We start from the raw sequence: 19,165 nt of genomic DNA on the forward strand, positions 1-19,165 counted from the left end.
TTTTCTGTTTCATCTGACTAAAGTACCTGATGTAATAAATGAATTTAATTCTTTAATATATAGTAGAGAATAGATAATAACCACTAAAACTAACAAGCAATTCAGTGAGCTACCTCCCACAAGTGTGTTTGCATTTTAAAGTAGATTTCCCCCAAAGAGTAGAATTTGAGGCTCTAAATCACCTAGATAGACAGTGTTCTTTTGAAGAATATTTTAGCATTTAAGAGGTTTTTGTTTTCTCCCCACCTCCTCTAGGAAGCCCACCCTTATCCCGAAGACCTTTTCACCCAACTGGCTTAGTTTGTCGTGGCTGCTCTGACAATACCACCCGATGTGTTAACTTGAACAATGGGAATTTATTGCCACCGCACAGCTTTGGAGCCAAAAGTCGAAATCCAGGTCTCAACAGGCCTTGCTTTCCCCCAGTCTGTAGCATTCGGTGCCAACCTGCCACAATTCTTGGGGTACATCCCTGATTTTGTCACATGGCTTCCCCTTCTGACTTCTACTTCTCCTGCTCAGTAGCCTGTGTCTCTGCCTAGATTTCTTCTCCTTATAAGAACTTCAGCCATATGGATTAAGGCCCACCCTCATTCAATTTGGCCTTATCTAAATAGGATCTTTGAAGATGATCTAAAAAATTAATTCACACTTTAACCAATAATGACATTTTACAGTCCTATTTACAAAGTAGGTTCACGCCCACAGAAATGTGGACTAAGACTTGAACAGTCTTTTGAAGGAGACCTGATTCAATCCCCAACACCAGCCAGTTAGAATTAGCTGCTTCTTTGTGTGTGCTTCCACACCACACCGCTTAGGCCTCCCTTTAACACTTGCATGTCTAGGCCATGTGTCCTCTGATAGACTGTGAGTTACCTCTACCTCTGGGATACCTTCCATAATACCTGTTAACAAGCTTGCAGTGAAGATCTGTTGGGATAAGATTAGTACTGGAGAAGGTGCTATTTGTATTGTAGATTCTAAAAGGTAATAGGTGTTGCAACTCTGTTGAGATTCAGGGCCCAAATGGCACATGGACAGCCCAAAGATTTAAGTCTCTTTCTTGGACATGTACTTATCAAGTATAATACTAACTATAGGTTCAAATAGAAGGGGCAGAAGAGCCTTGTGTAGGGAAACCACAAATAAGGACAATTCTGCCACACTGGAGAGCATAAATTCCAAAGTAGGGACCACTGGCAGGGTGCCAAACTTCTGAGCTTTCTGTCCTGCCTATAGCGTCTGGATGTCTCTAGAGCCCTCAGGAGCCCCACTATTTGAGGCAATATTTACTGTGGCAGTCAATGAGATTCTGCTGAGATGTGCATAAGTGTAACCTCTGGAATGACCTCCTGACTCACCTACTCTCCAGCTCATTGGACTTACCCAGGACAACTAACAAGGAGATGATGATGGACAATGCCCATCCCAAGGAACAGAAAGAGTCTGCAACTGCAAGCAAGATAGTCCCATCCATCTGCCCCATGGGATCTAAAATCCCTCTTAATTAGATTGGGGAATGGATGATAGACTAGAGTAGACTTATTTGTTATTCTACTATAGACTTACTGTGATTCTAGCAATGGAAGAACTTTCATCATTAATGTGGAGACACGGAAGCGGACTTGGCCCAGTGGTTAGGGCATCCGTCTACGACGTGGGAGGTCTGTGGTTCAAACTCCAGGCCTCCTTGACCCATGTGGAGCTGGTCCATGTGCAGCGCTGATGCATGCAAGGAGTGCCCTGCCACGCAGGGGTGTCCCCATGTAGGGGAGCCCCACGTGCAAGGAGTGCGTCCCCTAAGGAGAGTCACCCAGCGTGAAAGAAACTTCAGCCTGCCCCAGAATGGCACCACACACACGGAGAGCTGACACAACAAGATGATGCAACAAAAAGAAACACAGATTCCCATGCAGCTGATAAAAACAGAAGTGGACAAAGAAGAACACACAGCAAATAGACACAGAGAACAGCCAACTGGGATGGGGGGAAGGGGAGAAAAATAAATAAATAAATACATCTTTAAAAAAAATTAATGTGGAGACAGTGAAATTTTGAGGAGAGGGAGAGGGAAAAACAGGTGTAATATGGGGGCATTTTTGGGACATTGGAATTGTCCTGAATGACATTGCAATGATGGATACAGGCCATTATATATTTTATCATAACTTACAAACTTGTGTTGGACAGAGTGCAAACTATAATGTAAACTATAATTCATGCTTAGTGGCAATGCTCAAATATGTGTTCATCAATTGTAACAAATGTACCACACTAATGAAGGGTGTTGTTGATGTGAGAAAGTGCAGGAGGGGTAGGGAGTGGGACATATGGGAATCTCCTACATTTTTAATGTAATGTCTATGTAATCTAAAGTATTTAAAAAAATAAAAAAAGTATTTAAAAAAAAAGGTAATGGGTGAGGAGATACAAAGCAGATCTCACTTCCTGGCCCACCCAATCAGGAAAAATTTCAACTATAATCTTAACTTTGATTTGTGGGAAGAGAATAACTACTTTTTAAGAAAATTCTTTTGCTCAACTACTAAAAAGTCAAAGACATAAGTTCCAATGTGGACCAGATTTTTCTGCCATTCATTCTTTGATGCACTCAAGATTCATTTAGCACTCATAATGTGTGAGCCATTCTGAGAAGTGAGAGGGTATCAGAGAAAAGATCGGGGTTATTGATATGAATCAATATTGCAGACATAAAAGCAACTCAAAGTCCACTGTCTAGCTTAGGTGTGTCAGTGGCGGCACCTCTGAAAGCAGAGGGCACTGGGCCACCTGCCACCAGGTAATAATGCTCCAGGGTTAAGATACTGTTCACTGACCTATGGCTCAAATACAGTAAGCCTGAGACCTGCCAGGGCTGTGGGGAAAGCCAAGGTGAAGCAAGCAGGTAGAAATAAATTCCAGTAGCTAGAATAGGCCATTGCCCTAGTGTTGACTTCAACTTTTACTTTTCCAGGCTTATTTTCCACTATCCTCGCAAAAGAATTTCAAGTTGATCAATAAGTGTGATTAAATATATGCTTGATCTTTTGAAATTGCTCCTCGTGGATGGTTGCTTTCTGGCTACCTACCTTCCATTCCACTCTCCTTTGATTTCCTGTTGGGAAACTACCTCTCCTTTGCGGCTCATAATCTTGATGGGACTATAAATCAAGATACCCTGACCATTCGACGCTCCCACATGTGGGACTTGAGTGGAATGGCTCAAGGAAGAAGAAAAATAAATCTAAGACCATGATGTCATTCCTGCTACCAACTCTTCTCTAGTGCACTCTAGTTTTCTGGTTCTTGTCCTTTCTGAGCTGGCATCTTCAGCTTTCCCTTTGATTCTGTGAGCTATACTGTGTGCTTCTCCCCCAACTTCCAGTTGCCCTCAGTCCCCATTCTTGCAACAATTCTGTTTTTTTTTTTTAAGTTATCCAGAATCATTTCTGTTACTTGCAACTGAGAATGTTAATCAACACGGTGACCTACTCAGTCCCATGGACATATCAAGTGCTTCTAACAGTTCACAAAATGCTGTCATGTATTTACTTTATCTTATTTGATCTTCCCCACTCAGATTATGTTCAGGACAGTCTAGTGACATTTTATTGAAAACTGAGCACTAAGTAACCAGCCCAAGGTCACAGAGCTCTTTAGAACCTAGTTTGCCTGATTCTAAAGCTTGCATTTGTTCTTTGCTTAATATAATCATCTAATGCCATCTGGTCACAGAGCAGATCCTCTGGGCCTTTTCCTGCTTTTCTGCAAGTTTTCCATATTCACAATCCCCCTAAGATTTCATTGCTATGCTCAAGGGTCATGCTCTTGAGGACCCATCTCTGTCCACCACAGACCATAGCAAAATCTCCTTCTTTAGACAATTATTCATATCAATACCAATCACTTGGAATGTCTAATGTCTTACATTTTTAATTGTCAAATACCAAGCTAGTTCTGTAAGCCAGTGGTTCCTAACTGGTAGATTAAGCTATTGCAACTTCTCCACAAATCCACATGTGCAACAAAATGCTATCTACAGATGGAGCAAAAATAAGTCTCACACATACATGTACTGTTATTTTTCAAATTTCTGTAGGTATTCTTGAGATTAATAAATTACAGATTCACTTAAAAAGTTTATCAGATTCATAGTAGCTTTTTGTTTTAATGTGTTTTCCTAATAACTGACACTGGAAGGACACCTACTTTTAAGAGAAGGGTTGGGGGGCTAAGGTTATCAAAATTTTTTAATAAACAGAGTCTTTATGCTTAAAAAAAAAAAAAGGGACTCATAGTTCTTAGAGCACAGGAATCTTCCTGTCTTAAACTACTTTGAAGGCCCTCCTTGACTTGTAGGAAATATCCTTCAAGATTCTGTCCACTGACGAACAATTAAACCAACCAATCTCTTTGCTCAAACACAGAATGCAGGAGCATTTGAACAGTAATGACTAGAGTTTTTTGAGATTTTACTATGAGTCATGCAGGTTTGTAAAAAAGAGGTGATGAATTAGCGATCCCCGAGCTTGCTTCTCTGAAGTCCCTGGACCCTGTTTCTACTCAAAGCTCAGGCTGAATGAGGGAAGGACCAAGACCACCATCCTCGGAACCAGGACAGTGACAGCAGCAGTCACTCTCCTTTGGGGGAGCTCATGTGGACCTGTGCCAAGAACTAGGGTTCCAGTGTACAAATCCAGGCCAACCTGGGAGGCTTCACATGAGATACACGGCAACCTAAAGTTTTGTTTGTTTCAGTTTACTAGTTTGTCTAAGGCGTGAAAGTAACTGTTTTAACTGCTGATGCTAGTTTTCCTTCCCAGCATGCAAATTAAACAACTCCTGGATTTCCGAGAATCTTATCTGAAAACTAATGACAGTTACCAGCATTCGATAACCTTCTTGCTTCCTGGTAGGAGTTATCTTGAAAAAAATAACAAGAGTGCCGACAGAGTGACTGGCAGTTCCTTTCCTCTCTGGCGCTGGGTGAGGAAATCATCTGCATATTCAGTAACCCTGGGTCTCTCTGCCTGCCTGTGATTCACAAAAGAGCAGACGGATTGAGCTGGAGGGCTGCAAGAGGAAACTACAGCTAAGGAGTCCTTACAGTCTACGTACTCTTTTCTCAAGTAGACAAATAGTTTATTCAGAGATGAGACTAAAATTAATCTTGAACTCTCACTATGACACTTTCTAACACAAAAGTCATGGGTTGTGGATGTCAGGCCAATACTGGAAAAAAAGGATGATTGATGATTGCTTCTTTTCTTTTTCTTTTTTTAAGGAATTAATGGATTATTTGTGGAATTGTTCATTAGCAATTGTTTGTGTAATTCAATTCTTTCTTAGAGCATGACGTTTCAACCTCCATCTCTCTTGTTTCCTCTTGGACCCCCATAGTATGGTATGACACTTGGCACAGGCAAGGCATTCAATCAATATTTGATGAGTGAATGAATGAAAAGCCATGCTGCCTGAAATGTGGGCGGTTTCCACCAGATGGACAGTGGTGACTTAAAGGACTGTTGCATAGACAGATTTTTTTTTTTTTTACGCGTTTTTCTTGCTGTGGATAACTGAGCAGAAGAGGGCACAAGAGCCAATCAATTACATCACTTTTGACAAAAGACATCACAAAGAGGAGGGTATGAACCCCACTTTGATAAACTCTATATTAAGTTGTCTATGGAAGATGTGGTCACGACATGTAGCTATGCTGATAAACCAGAAAACACCCTAGTACAGCTTCTGGCAATAGGAGAGCCGCTTCAGATGTTTCTCGAGTAAATGGATTTACTGAATGAACTTCAATAAAGTAAGTACAATAGTTGAGAGAGACAAGAGTAAAGAATGTTGCCTAGGTAGAGAAGAGGCCAGTAAGGAAGGGCTTTCTGGAAGGAGGGAAGAGCTTTAGGGGTTACTGGAGAGAGACAAGGACATCGGGACCCTGTCATTGAGGATGGAATATCTAGACTTCTATAGCTCTGATGAGAAATAGATGAAATGGATCTAGTTGTTGTCATGCTTCTCAGAACTCCCCTGCCCCACAGGCTGATTTTGAGGAAGTGGTGCTCTCATTTCAACCATGAAGTTTGAGTGGAGGATGCCAAATACAGAATCCTCCTCCTCTGGTCTAGGGGTAGGTACATGATACCGGCCAGGACAGTCAGTCTCTAACCCTGGGGTGGCTTTCAATCTAGATATAAGGGAAGGTCCCCAGTGTCCCTATGGCAGTGAGGCTGTAAATTTAAGTTCAATTGGTGCCATATTGCCTTTCACATGAAGAAAGCTGGTCTGAGAGATTGAAGCCAAACATGGAGGGAAGCATAAAGAAGAGATGGAGATTGTGCAGAAGACCTCTTAATTTCTGGTTCCACATGACCCTGAGGCCCAATGCACCCCTGTATTTTTCCAGAAAGTTGCCTTTTTGCTCAAGCAACTTTGGATCAGGTTTTGGTGACATGAAACCAAGAGTATCCATATGTTAGATTTATATGGTTTTCATTTGGGAAACCAAATATTTTCCTCATTGGCCTGAAATACCTGCAATTATCCTTAGTGGTTAAGATAGTGAAGTCCACATTAAAATGTAAATATGTTGCGGAGCAGATGTGGCTCAGTTGAGCACCTGCCTCCCACATGAGAGGTTTCAGATTTGGTTCCCAGTGCTTCCTAAAGAAAACAAACAGACAATAAACAAAAACAATAAGTGAACAGATAAGGGAGCCAACTCAGGGGAGCTGATATGGCCCAGTGGTTGAGCGCCGGCGTCCCACATACAAGGTCCTAGATTCAATCCCTGGTTTGGATACCTCAAAAAAAAAAAAAAAAAAAAAGTAAATATGTTATTGTCGACTATGGAGGTAGTAAGAAGTAGGAAAATGTAAAGCTATGATCCTGTTAACATGTTAGTGTGATTATGTATTTCACACAATCTTTGAAAGGGTCTGAAGTGATGCAGAATGGAGGAAGACTTTTTAATAGAAGGGTACAAACAATGCTAAATATTGAGAAGTGGGTTCTCCTATTTCTATGGTGTGTGTGTGCACGTGTGTGTGTGTGCATGTGCCCTAGGAGAACACTGGGGAGGAGAAGGTCACCAAAAGGTGGTCAAGGCACAAGAAATAAAAGTAACAGTATTTCATAAGGTTGTTTTGGTCATGGTCATATAATAATACAATATACAATATAATTATTGTAAAGAATTTGACCTAAAACTTACATAGCTTGAGTATTTTCATATACACGAAAACCACATTCATTTTAGAGAAATAGAAAATGCAGATTAAGGGGTCTAAGAAGAATGCTGTGGAAGACATAATCAGGCAAATCAGAACTGGGTTCTAATTCTGGCTAACCTCTATATTAGCTGCCATAGTCAATCTCTGAAATTAGGTTTCCTCATCTAAAAAATTTTACTAGTTCCTTCCTTATCTATTTCACTGAGTTGCTGTGAGTGCTAAAATATCAAATACAAAATGGATCTGTACAGCGCAGTTGTTAAGGATTTTGATGAGGTTGAGTGAAAACCCAATAATTGTGAATTTGAAATGAGGTATTATCAGGACTCCTAATGAATGTTATCTTAAAAATTCTAGTTCTGTCCATTTAAATGGTGCAGAAAAAATGATCACCCCATTAGCAATAAGTACCTTTGGTATCAAATTTATGTGGTTTCTAAATATCATTTTTCATTAAAAGGAATAAGAACTGTGAAAGATTGCTGAGGTCAGAAGAACTCAGGAGCTGATCTGAAGAAGTTCCCACCAGCTAAATCAATAAAGATTACAACTGTACCGATTTGAAACCCACCAGATATGTTTAAATATCCATGAGTTAATGCTGATATTAAAAAATAAAAACTCATTGGTCACCTTTGGAGTATGTTAGAGAACCAACTCATTATTTCGAATGTCAGTAAATAAAAGGAAAGAATCAAGCCCTTATCCTGCATTCTCATATAGTCAAGACCTCAGAGTAACCAAATGCTAAACGAGAGGAAATTCCTCTTTATCAATGGATTAGAGCATCACCATTTTGCAAACTATATTGAATTAATGGATCTAAGCAATGCTCACCAATGACTGCTAATATAAAAAAAGACAATCAGATATTTTGTGCCTATGATATCAAATTGGCAAACATGTAAACACAAACACAAAAGGTAACTTGAATCTGATTTAGACACTAGCTCCAACTACCTGTTTACAGAAATACAATGGGCAGGGAAACATATTAAATGGAACCACAAGGAAAAAATACAATCCTGGACAGCAAAATCCAGACAGTGAGAAATGTTATAGGACAATAAAAGTTAAGTTTGTTGGAAAAAAAGAGCCTAAAGGAGAATCAATAGAAAAAAAAGAGATTTAAGAAACTAACCTCAGTGTTTGGCCTTATTTGGACCTTGAATCAAACAAATTAGAAAAAAATTGAACATCAACTTGATATTTGAGATGAAGGAATTATTTAATAAGAATTTTTAGGTATGATAATGGTATAATGGAATGTTTTAAAAACAATCCTACCCTTTAGATATATATACTGAAATATGTACATATGAACTGTTGTGCTGTTGAAAATTTGCTTCAGAATAATTTGCAGGGGAAAGAGGTGGGATATAAATAAGACAATATTGGCCATGAATTGATTATTGAATTAGGTGATTTTGTATATAGTTGAAAATTTCCATAATAAGATTTTTTTCAAAAAGAATTCTGTCTGGGATTAAATCTGAGCTCAGTCAATTATTAGCAGGGTTACCTTGGGCCAATCATGTAACCATTCTGTGCCTCATTTATCAGATGGGGATAATAATAGAACTATCTCACAGTTTGTGTGTGTGTGTGTGTGCACGTGTGTGAAGAGTAAAAGGGGTTAGTAAGTGTAGAATGCTTAGGAGAACTGGCTGTGTCATATAGTATGTGCTCAGTCAAGTTATCTATTGCTATTACTATTTATGACTACCGTTATTCATATTGTTGTGTATTGTTACAGAGATCCTATACTAAAATAATCTAGAAAAGATAATTTGTGGTCAGAATTTAAGTGATGCCCAACAGGTAGAAACGACTACATATCATTCTTAAAGGAAATTTGAGACAGCCTGTCAGAGACAGGTCTCACTGGAAAGTCCACTAGGAAAGAGAAATTTTCACTGGTTCCCTGGGCAGACAAGGTTCCTGAACTGGGGTGGTGAAAAATGACTCTTACCCTGCCTCAACTTGTTGTCAGCAAAGTGCTCCTTTCTCTAGATTGTTAAAATCGGTGTTTACTTCCTGCAGGGATCCAAGGCTACAAGGACCGTTTCAAACTGAGAAATGATTTAAAAGTACTAACCATTAGTGTAAGGCAAGCTAGTTAAAAGGGAGGCTCATTTAAGAACCTTTTACCTGGGCAATAATCAGATGATCACAATTATATTCATCAGCAATGTCCTAGGCTAGTGCCTTCCACCCTCCAATGTGCACATGAGTCTCCTGGGGATCTTGTTAAAATGCAGATTCTGGTTCTGCAGATCTGGGGTGGGGCCTAAGATTCAGCACTTCTGACAAGCCCTCTGGTTATGCAAAGTGATTGGTTCATGGATCATACTTGGAAGAGTAAGGTCCTCGTTGGTGCTAAAATGATCTGGTATGTGCTTCAGCAGGACTTGAGCTTCAGGGACTTGATAATAGATAAATGGGAACATGCTTGGTATGAAACACTAATTGGAAGAATTCATTTCTGATTTTTTGACTTGGTAATGATTCTATTTGCCAAAATGAATGGCACATATTCATTTTTGGGTATTAAAGCCCTAGTGAACATCTAGAGAACCCTTTTAAGGAAGAGGTTGCAGGGATCTGAATGTCACCAAATAGAAAACTGTACCATGTAAATCTCTAATAAAGTCCTCTTACTTGCTGGCAGACTTTGGCATAATCTTACTTGTGGATTCCTCCTTATCCCTAGGCAAATATTTCAAAAATAGGTCAATAATTTTGTGAATTCAAAGATGGCCCATCATGAAAAGAGCTCCAATTGCAAAAAAAAAAAAAAAAAAAAAAAAGAAAAAAGAAAAAAGAAAAAAAAATGTTGAGACCAACTCTTTGTAAACCTTGAGAATGACCTGCAATATCACAGAACCCTGCCTTCATGTTTTGAACTTGGACAGCAAAGGGAAAACTGAACTGTCTAGACTAGGGAATTGTCAACTTCCTTACCACTCACCTTCCTTGCCGTGATCATATCTTATCTGAAAGATTAACCTGCCACTATCCAGGTTAATATTTACCAAATATGTTCCATAGGAATGTTAAAAAGCATTTGTGTGGACAAATGGTTCTGAGGTTAAAGAAGTTTGGAGAGTTCACGGTTAAACCAAGTTCATCAGGCCTGCTTCCTTCTGGTCTTCTCAAGGACCTTAATGTGTTCCTGTATACCAGAACCCCCAAGAGGGGCCTGGGGGGCACAGGCCTCCTGAGCGGATTTGACCATGGACCATATTTTTAAAAAATTATCTCTTAGGATAAAGGTTTGGAAGACTCCATTTTGAGAAATGCTGATCTAAGTGAGCTGGGCCAAAGAATGGCATGTTGACTTTGAATGAATAGAATGCGGTAATCTCTCATCTTGCAAAAGATGGTGGAAATGGGTGTTGGTGTATGTGTGAAAATATCAGTGCTTAGTAAAAACGTTTTTGGCAAGACAAAGATCTCATAGAAGATAGGCATTTCGAAGGAAAACAAGCAGACGCAAGCCTTAATACATATTATTTAAGACACTAAATTCCTAAATAAACCATATTTGTGTGTGTACAAAATCTTCTCTGGGACTATTGACAAAATTTGCCTTCTCTGTGCCTCAGAATTTTCATCAGTAAAATGAGGAGAGCAATGACCCCCTCCCGGCTCCCCCTGACTGTTTGTAAGGAATAAAAGAGACAATGCTTACAAAAACACCAGCACGTAGTTAGATGTCCATAGACGGGAGTTTGGTTCTTATTATTGTTATGGCAAGTGTTTACAGGACGTAGTTGAAGAAGGTATCTTCTATTTGTTGTACAGGTTTTCAAGGAGATAGCGTTCAGTTCATATCAGGATCAGCTGGGGGAACATTTTCAAAGTATGCTTGCTCAGGTCCCTACTCAGTTGTGGTGAATTATAATTTGGTGGTGGTGGTGGAGAGGGGTGCATTTATATGGTTAAAAGCCTCCCATCAAAAACAAAAAACAAAAAACAAAACAAACAAACAACAACAACAACAACAACAAAAAGCCTCCCATGTGATTTTCATGCATCCTAAAGAACTGGAGTGCATTTGAAGCAAATCTCTAAGGCAGGGGTGCTTAACAAGGAGTCCGTGAGATTGAATTGAAATAAAAAAGAAAAATTTTTTCTGGGGATGTCTTGGTGCAGGTGTGATATATTTATTAAATAATACACAGTATAGTGTGGACTTAATAAGGGGTCCGTGGTTTTCACCTGACTGGCAAAGGCGTCTATGGAACAAAAAAGGTTAAAAACCTCTTCTGTAAGGGGTTGCTCCTCATCCACTCCTGCAGTATTCCAGGACTATGTTCCTTGGAATAAAAGTTTTTTTGTGGTTAAAGGTTTACAAATGCTACATACTAGTACTGCCTGCTACCCTCTTTGGGAATTTACAAATTTCACAGTCTACAACATTTGAAAACTTGTAACCTACTCTCGTCTGATCTTATTTGACCCTGCAACATTAATTTTTCTTGCAACTCTCAACAACGTTTTCCTGTAACACATTTGGGAAATACTACTGTGTGGAACTAGCCAGAAGCAAGTTCTATCCATATTCAGAAATGTTTTTTGCACTAAAGATACGAGAGGAACAACGGAGCAAAGAACTGCCCAAATTCTTCCTCTCCAGGGGCCAGACTGAACCTACTTTTATTCTTTCTGTCATCTGCCACTGATATGGAGAAAGAATATTGACAATGATTAACAAATGTATGCTTTCAAATAAGCATCCCTGGGTAAACTCAGTGAGACAATAAATGGGCAGGGAGATGAGCAACTGCAGACTTTATGAGCGGTACAAACCTGGCTTTGAATCCTGACTCCAACACCCCCAGTTCAGTGACTTTGGGCAAGGTACCTAACCTCTCAGGACTGACCTTCCTTAATGTGTAAAATGAGAACAACAGTAATACCTATTTCATGGGGTTGTTGTGAGATAAATGAGACAATCATGCAAAGCCATTAGTAAGGGCTCAATAAAAGCTATTAGTCTTATTGTTGTTAATATTATTAAGGAAAAATATACTTGAGGTGAGGGGGAATCAGAACCTGAAACAGAACGGAGAACCCCAGAGAGCTTCATGCTTAAATAAATCTCCTTTCCTTCACAAATGTGTTTCCTTTTCCTTTTTTTTCCTGGTAAATCATCATGCCAAGCACCCTGTGAGAATTCAGGGTTAGAGTTTGAGGGAAGTTATTAAACTGGCTGGTATATAGCACTGGAGTATGGATGGTCTTTTCACCTGACTTTTCATTCTAGCCAAAGCCCAAACTATCTGACTAATTAATATATAAGAAACAGCTAGGAAGCTGCTGTGGAAGACAAAAAGAGAAGTGACTGGCTGAAATGCAATAAAACTGAAATAACTGCCCAGGAGATAATAAACAAGACTGAACTGTGTTGAGGATGCTTGCAGTGGGGAAGTTAAAGGTGAGATTTGTAAGCAAATACAAGATTCAATGCTTCCAGAACTTTTAAAGAAATGAAACAGAATAAAATAGAAAACCTCAGAGTGCTTTGCACATTGTAAAGCTAAAGCTTTGGTTGTATGTGCATGTTTTTATGTGTGTACATATGTGCATGTGTGAGTAATATGTGTTTCTTATTGTGAGTTATGGTCAAAAAAAGTGTGAATGCCTCTGCTCAAGTGGGCGGCTCACAGAAATAGAGGGCTAATGTTTGTCTAGAATGACTTTGTGAAATTAGACCAGATCCTGCCCACCCTTTTTGGAAAGTCTGGGGTGATTTAGTGAATGTGGCAAGGAGATCAAAGGAGAGAAAACTCAGAGACCAAGTACAGCGATGAACTCACAGAGCCCAGAGACCAATGGACTGAAGTGTCATAATAACAGTAGCTCCTATGATGACCCAACGTGGAGATGGTGATGATGATGGTGGTTTCCATCTCTTGTGGTAGTAACGGCAGCAGCAGCAGTAGCAGCAATATTTACCATTTGTTTTGTTTTTTTCTCTGGGTACCAAACCTTTACTTTTTAAAAAATTTTATCCCATTTGAATCTCAGAGCAAAACTACAGGCTAGATATCATTATTCCCAATGAAAGACTGAGAAAGCAGACTTCTGAGAACTGAATCAATCATACTAAGAGGATTTTATGAGAATTGTACATCAGGTGCTTTGAGGGAGGCAAGAGAAATGTGTGATGCAGTATCTCCTCTTGAGAAGTTTACAATCTAGATAACTGAGTTCTAGCTCATGAGAATCTCTGAGGCCTGAAGCATTTGCCTTCTTACTTCTAAATCCTTATCCAATTTCTTCCAGCCAAAGGCTGACAGAATGAAGAAAAGCAATAGAATATCACTTTTTTTCCCAAGGTCTAGCAAGAAAAAGGTACCAGGATTGCAAATCAACACATGTACAAGGAATTTTAATTGGAATATCACATCCAGTTTCAATCTCTCAACATACATTGTCTATGAAAATCACTGATATTAATAGCAACTATTTACTGACTCTTACTATGTGCCTATCTTCATGCTAAGTAATTTACAGACATATTTAAACCTTGAAATAAGCCTATATAGAGAGACTGTTTTTGTCTCCTCTTTCAAGTAGAGGGAATTGAGGCATTAGAGGGTAAGTAATTTGCCTAAAATGATAGCTAAGTAGTGGGATTGGGATTTGAACCTGGCGTTTTCAGACCCCAACCCCAGAGCTTGAGCTGTTACTCACTGAACAATAATGACTTTCCCATGATTTCCAGTGTGCTATATACGTAAGTGTGGGGATTAAGCAAAAGTGTCAATGACTATGCCCTACTCTCAAAGAGGTTTCAGTATTGTCGAGGAGGTAAAATATATAAAAATGGAACAATAATTAATAATCCCATGCAGCAGTTTATGCTGGGCTCAAGAGAATACTATAGAAGATTCATGGAGGGAGAGATTGCTGGTGTTTAATTATTTTAAAGAATAATTATTTTAATGAAAATCTGGAAAATACAATAAAGAAAAAGAAATGAAAACTACCCAGAATCCCATTACCTGATCAACAATATTAACATATTGGCTTATTTTGGCTTTTATTCTTAAAAAATATTAAATTTTCTCGTAGTCACTTTAAAAAAAAGTTGAGCTAGGTAGGACAAGCAGGATTTGGATGGTCCCAAGGGTAACCAAGCAGAGATTAGACTCCTAGGTTTAAAGCAGAGAGCACAGTTGCCTGAATTGAATTAAGTGGGTCACTAATTGAGGAACTTTGAGGTCTTCAGCAAGTTAATGAACATTTCTCAGCCTCAGTTTTGTCTATAATATGGGATGATACTCATCTCGCAGGATTGCTAGGGAGATTAAGTATACCCAAGTGCTTGGAAAAAAGAGTCACCCACTACTGTCCCCTCCACCACCAGCTTAGGTTCAATTTTACGATAGACTTGGCTAACTTCTTCCCTTTGACCTTGCCACTGAAGATTTTAGGTAGAACCCTACCTGCTTTGAGAAGCCCTTCACAACACGCCTTTGCTTGAGGTTTGTCTCTCCATCCAGGTTGGCAGTTTCCAGGTGACAGATCCCACTGGGGTCAGAGGAGAAGAGGAGGAGAATGTCTGCTGGGATGATCTCATTGCATCGCATTTGGATGAAGTCTCCGACACATACATCCTTCCAGCATTTCTGCGTGTAGCTCTGGTCCTTTCTTGGGTGAGAGAAAGACAGAGGTCAGAGCAAGCATTAAGGTTCTTCAGAGAATCAGTGGGTGAATGGAGGAAGGCCCCATTACCCTAAAATATTGCCCAAATCATCCTTCATGAAGCTGCTTTGTATTCCAATTGTCCCAAATGGCGACCATCATAATCTGTGAGAAAAGCTAGTTGCAATTAGTAGAATCCCACCACAAAAAGGCCTGTCCTCTTGCCACTGCACTCAAACCCCCCACGCTGGATGGTGGACAATGCCACTAGAACTGTTGACACTGGAAACAGGATGTGGCTGCCACTGCTGCCTACCCTGCTCCCCCAGTCTCCAGCCTCCCATTCAAAGCCTGGGGCCAGCATGGCTGCTTGGAGGAGGCTGGTATCACATGCCCACCCTTTAGCTGGGAGGGCACTAGGAAAGGGAGTGGCTGCCATTTTTAACATAGGGTGGTCAACTCTTCTGATTTGCCAGGGACTGTCCCAGTTTTAAAGCTGCAAGGCCTGCATCCTGAGAACTCCTTAGTCCCGGGCAAACTGGGACAATTGGCTTCCCTGTGAGTGCAAGGGGAACTCTGGCCCATGAGGTAGGAGGTGGTGCTCCAAACATAGGAAGGAAGTTCAGATTCTGGGTGACAAATGCTCACGATGTTCTCTAAAAGCAGTCAGAAAGATTCCAGCCCTAGCAGGTGGGTGGTGGGTGGGAGGAGGTGAAGGAAATTTTGTCCTCTTAATGATTTAGCATTTTGATTGACTGCCTCCTGTTGATGGGATACTGTACTCAGAACTTGCCTCCTAGCAGAAGAAGAAATTTAAAGTAGAAGGTAATTATATCTGCCATATAAACATGGTGCACTTAATCTACATCACATACTACAATAGTCAATTACCATCATAGATAAAAGGGTTGTGAGAAACAGGGCTATAGGAAATGTGAGGTTTAATTATAGGGAGGAGAGTAGCAGGAGAATAGATGAGGATTGCCTAGGAAGAGCTGAAGTTTGTGCTGAAAGAGAAAACTTTGGGCAGTCAAGGAAAATGGGAAGAAGGCGCCAGAAACTTTGATGGGAAGGGGCTCCCAATAGTTGTAGAATCAGAGGACTGAAGACATCTGAGGAAATCATGCACTTCAACTTCCCAAGTAATTTTTCAAGCTCAGGGAATAAAAGCCACAATATTTGAGGCAGTAATTGCCATAACAATAGCAAATTCAGCATTTCTGATGTTCCAAGCTCTCTCAGGCACTAGTGTTAATACTTCATTTATTTGCATAATAACTCGACAGAGTAGATATTATCCTACCCATTTCACAAATGAGGAAACTGAGGGTTAAGGAAACAATTCCTCAAAAATAGAACTGGGACCTGAGCCCCCGTCCAACTTAACTCCAATATAAGGATAGACTGCTGATCTCTAAGACTAATCAGATATCCTGTCCCCTCTACAACATTCCCCTCTCAGGTGGTGTCTCAACCTCAGTTTTTCCACCTCCAGCAAAAGAACTCACTACTTCTCCAAGCAATACATTTCATCTTCAAGAAGCTCTCATTTCAGAAAATCTTACTTCTGCTTAACCAAACAGTTAACTTGTTCTGCTTTCTTAGGCAAATCTGATTTTGTCTACCTTCCTTGATCCTTTAGGTATTTTTAGGCATTCATCATGTTTCTCATGAAGCTTTTGGACACTCCAAGTCAAATTTGACTTTCTAGCTATTCTCAATATTCTCAGTGATTCTCAATGATTCCTTGTGGGGCAGTTTCAAGTGTTTTGCCTGGGGATGTGAATATCCTAAGACCACGTTTGGAAATGTCCTCTTGTAAATGAGGTATTTGGAGCAAATCAATATTCCACATGTAGGCTTTATTAACTGATCCCTGGAGCTTGGTGCCTCTGAGCCCAGCCGAGCCTGGAAAAGCAGGCTCTCGTCTGCTTTTTTTTTCCCACCAATGCTGAGCCCCACTGGGCAGGTTGTATTTTCTGTTCCTGTTGGAATCTGAGCATGGCTGCCCTGAGCATGACAAGTCCATTCTTCCGCAGAGAAAGAGATGTGACTGGAATTCCACTTTTCTCCTTTGACTTCACAAAAGTCCCTGAGGAAGCTGAAGGGTTTGGGAATCCCCTCTTGGCCAGACATACCTCCCTAGGACCTCATCTTCCTGGCCATAAAAAACTCCTCTCAGAAGTCTCCCTCTCTTCTGCCTGCCAAAATAGAGGCCAAGGGCAGAGCTGATCAGAGCCTTTAAAATAATCTGAGATAATAGAATTGAGGAACAGCCTTGTCACCTGAGAGAACCACTGGGGTCTGTGGAGGGTCCTGTGGTTCCGGGGGATGCAGAGCAGCAGCCACTGGTTTAATCAATCTGTGGGCAACAGCATCTAAATGGCTGAGCATATTTCTGAGTATTTGGGGGCAGTGCATCTGTAGCATTTTAGCAATATTCTTCCTTACATGGAAAAGCATATAACAGGTTCCGAAGCACTTTTCAATTCATCAGCTCTATTCTATGCTCCAGCTCTGCCCCACATCACATTTTTCCTATGAGTAACAGGGATAATCACCCAGATTTGTTTCCCAGTGTCTTTTGTGAAATACATTTATCTGTTTATTTATATATTTAGGGGAGGAAACTCTTCCACCAGGGGTGTCATTATTATTGTTGAATTCTTTAGGGTCTTTCCGCTGACTCAGGGGACCTGGGGACACTCTCTAACTGCCCAAGTGCACCTGGAATGGTCCATACTCTCTCTGTGGAACAGAATCTCATGGGGTAAGATTCCTTACGGGCACCTGGAATGGTCCATACTCTCTTTGGGAAACAGAATCTCATAGGGTAAAGGAGGGACTGGCTTTCTTTGTTGCTTATTTTTCCTTTTGAGGGGGTACTTAAGAAAGGAGGACTCATAAATATTATGGCAATGCTCCAAGGAACAAAGGCCTGTCAATCAACCTGTCTGCATTCGTCCTTACTTTGACTTCTGTGTGCAATTGGATAATGCCTTGGGGAATAGTGGATTCTGTCAATTGCTATAATCTCAGCATTCCACCTGCTGTTTGAAATGAGATTTAGGGAGAATACCTTTGGCTCTGAGAAATATCACCATTGCCTACAGGTCCAGAGCACTGTGTCTCAGAAAGTTTGCCAATGCTGATTGAGCCTGCTGCATATCGGGGTGTACCAAAGGCAGGGCCAGCACACCTCCACCCGTGAGCAATGAAATTCATTCTTTCACCTTCTAATAAAAGACTCCACTAACTGCTTATGAGATGCAGGTTATTAAGGTGTTGGAAGACGGAGGGTTATGAAGATGAACTTATGGTGTACACATTTTTATCAACAGTCACTTCTGTGAGCCAGGCTGGAGCGTTGTCAATTCCCAAAGTGATGATGTTCTCGCAGGTCCAATGCAGCTACCCAAGGAGCCAAGACAGAGCAGGCTGTATCTTCTCTGTATTATTCCTTGGATCCCAGGGGGCCACAACTATATTGGTAACAATTGCCTCTACTTTCCCTTTAGACATAATCCTCTCTTCCTTGGGATGGTAGAAGAGTATTCTCAGTCACGGTAGGTTTTTCCTCTCCCAAACCTAGGAAAACCTGCCCATCCCTAGTGTTGAGCTTTTCCAGCATAGGCAAAATATACACTTCCAGGATGCGCTGTTGTTTGCCCAAGAGAACTGAAGTTAGGTGACAAACTTTCATTTGGGGGTGGGGTGGGTGGGGCATGGCTTAATAATTTAGCTGGCACATAATTTGAAGAATTACATTTATATTAACCTAAACTTAGTTATGTTACAGAATCAGAGGCGAATTTTATAAGAACTTTTGGGTCAAAAACATGAGATATCAAGGACATTTCTTTCTCACACTGAACCACTTGGTGCTGGCCTCTTGCTCCTCTGGGGTCCACTTTGTCTCTTCAAGCGTCAGGAGAATGTGTGTGGAAAATTCAGGGCACAGCTGGAGGGGCTCCAGCCAGGGGAGGCGATGAGTGGCCTAAGCCAATTGAAATGGAACAGCATGGCATACTCCTGCACCGAGTGATGCCCAGACAGGCCCGGCATCTGGCCGTGAGCTGCCTGTGGACGTTGTTCTCTCATTAATCCAGCTCTTTTGGAGCAGTTGCCCCAGGTGGATGCGTCCACACACTCTTGATCATCCCCTGCCCAGTGAGTCCACACCTGGGGACTGACTGCTATTTCAGTTTCATGCGATGCTCACTGCTGTTTAAAAATAAGACAAACCCACATGGCGTGGGACT

At 40.7% G+C, this 19,165-nt stretch overlaps 1 protein-coding gene across 3 annotated transcripts in view; it reads right to left on the reverse strand.

Moving 5' to 3' along the window:
• The window catches only part of ATP10B (ATPase phospholipid transporting 10B (putative)), a 259,276-nt gene that overhangs the window by 78,555 nt on the left and 161,556 nt on the right, over nucleotides 1–19,165 (reverse strand). For all 3 annotated transcript variants that reach the window (XM_058281733.2, XM_058281736.1, XM_004467210.5), the window contains one exon: nucleotides 14,705–14,909. In XM_058281733.2, the coding sequence (XP_058137716.1) occupies nucleotides 14,705–14,909 (205 nt within the window). The remainder of the gene's footprint in view (nucleotides 1–14,704; nucleotides 14,910–19,165) is intronic.

This window comes from Dasypus novemcinctus, chromosome 2 (genome assembly GCF_030445035.2).
Source record: "Dasypus novemcinctus isolate mDasNov1 chromosome 2, mDasNov1.1.hap2, whole genome shotgun sequence".
NCBI lineage: Eukaryota > Metazoa > Chordata > Mammalia > Cingulata > Dasypodidae > Dasypus > Dasypus novemcinctus.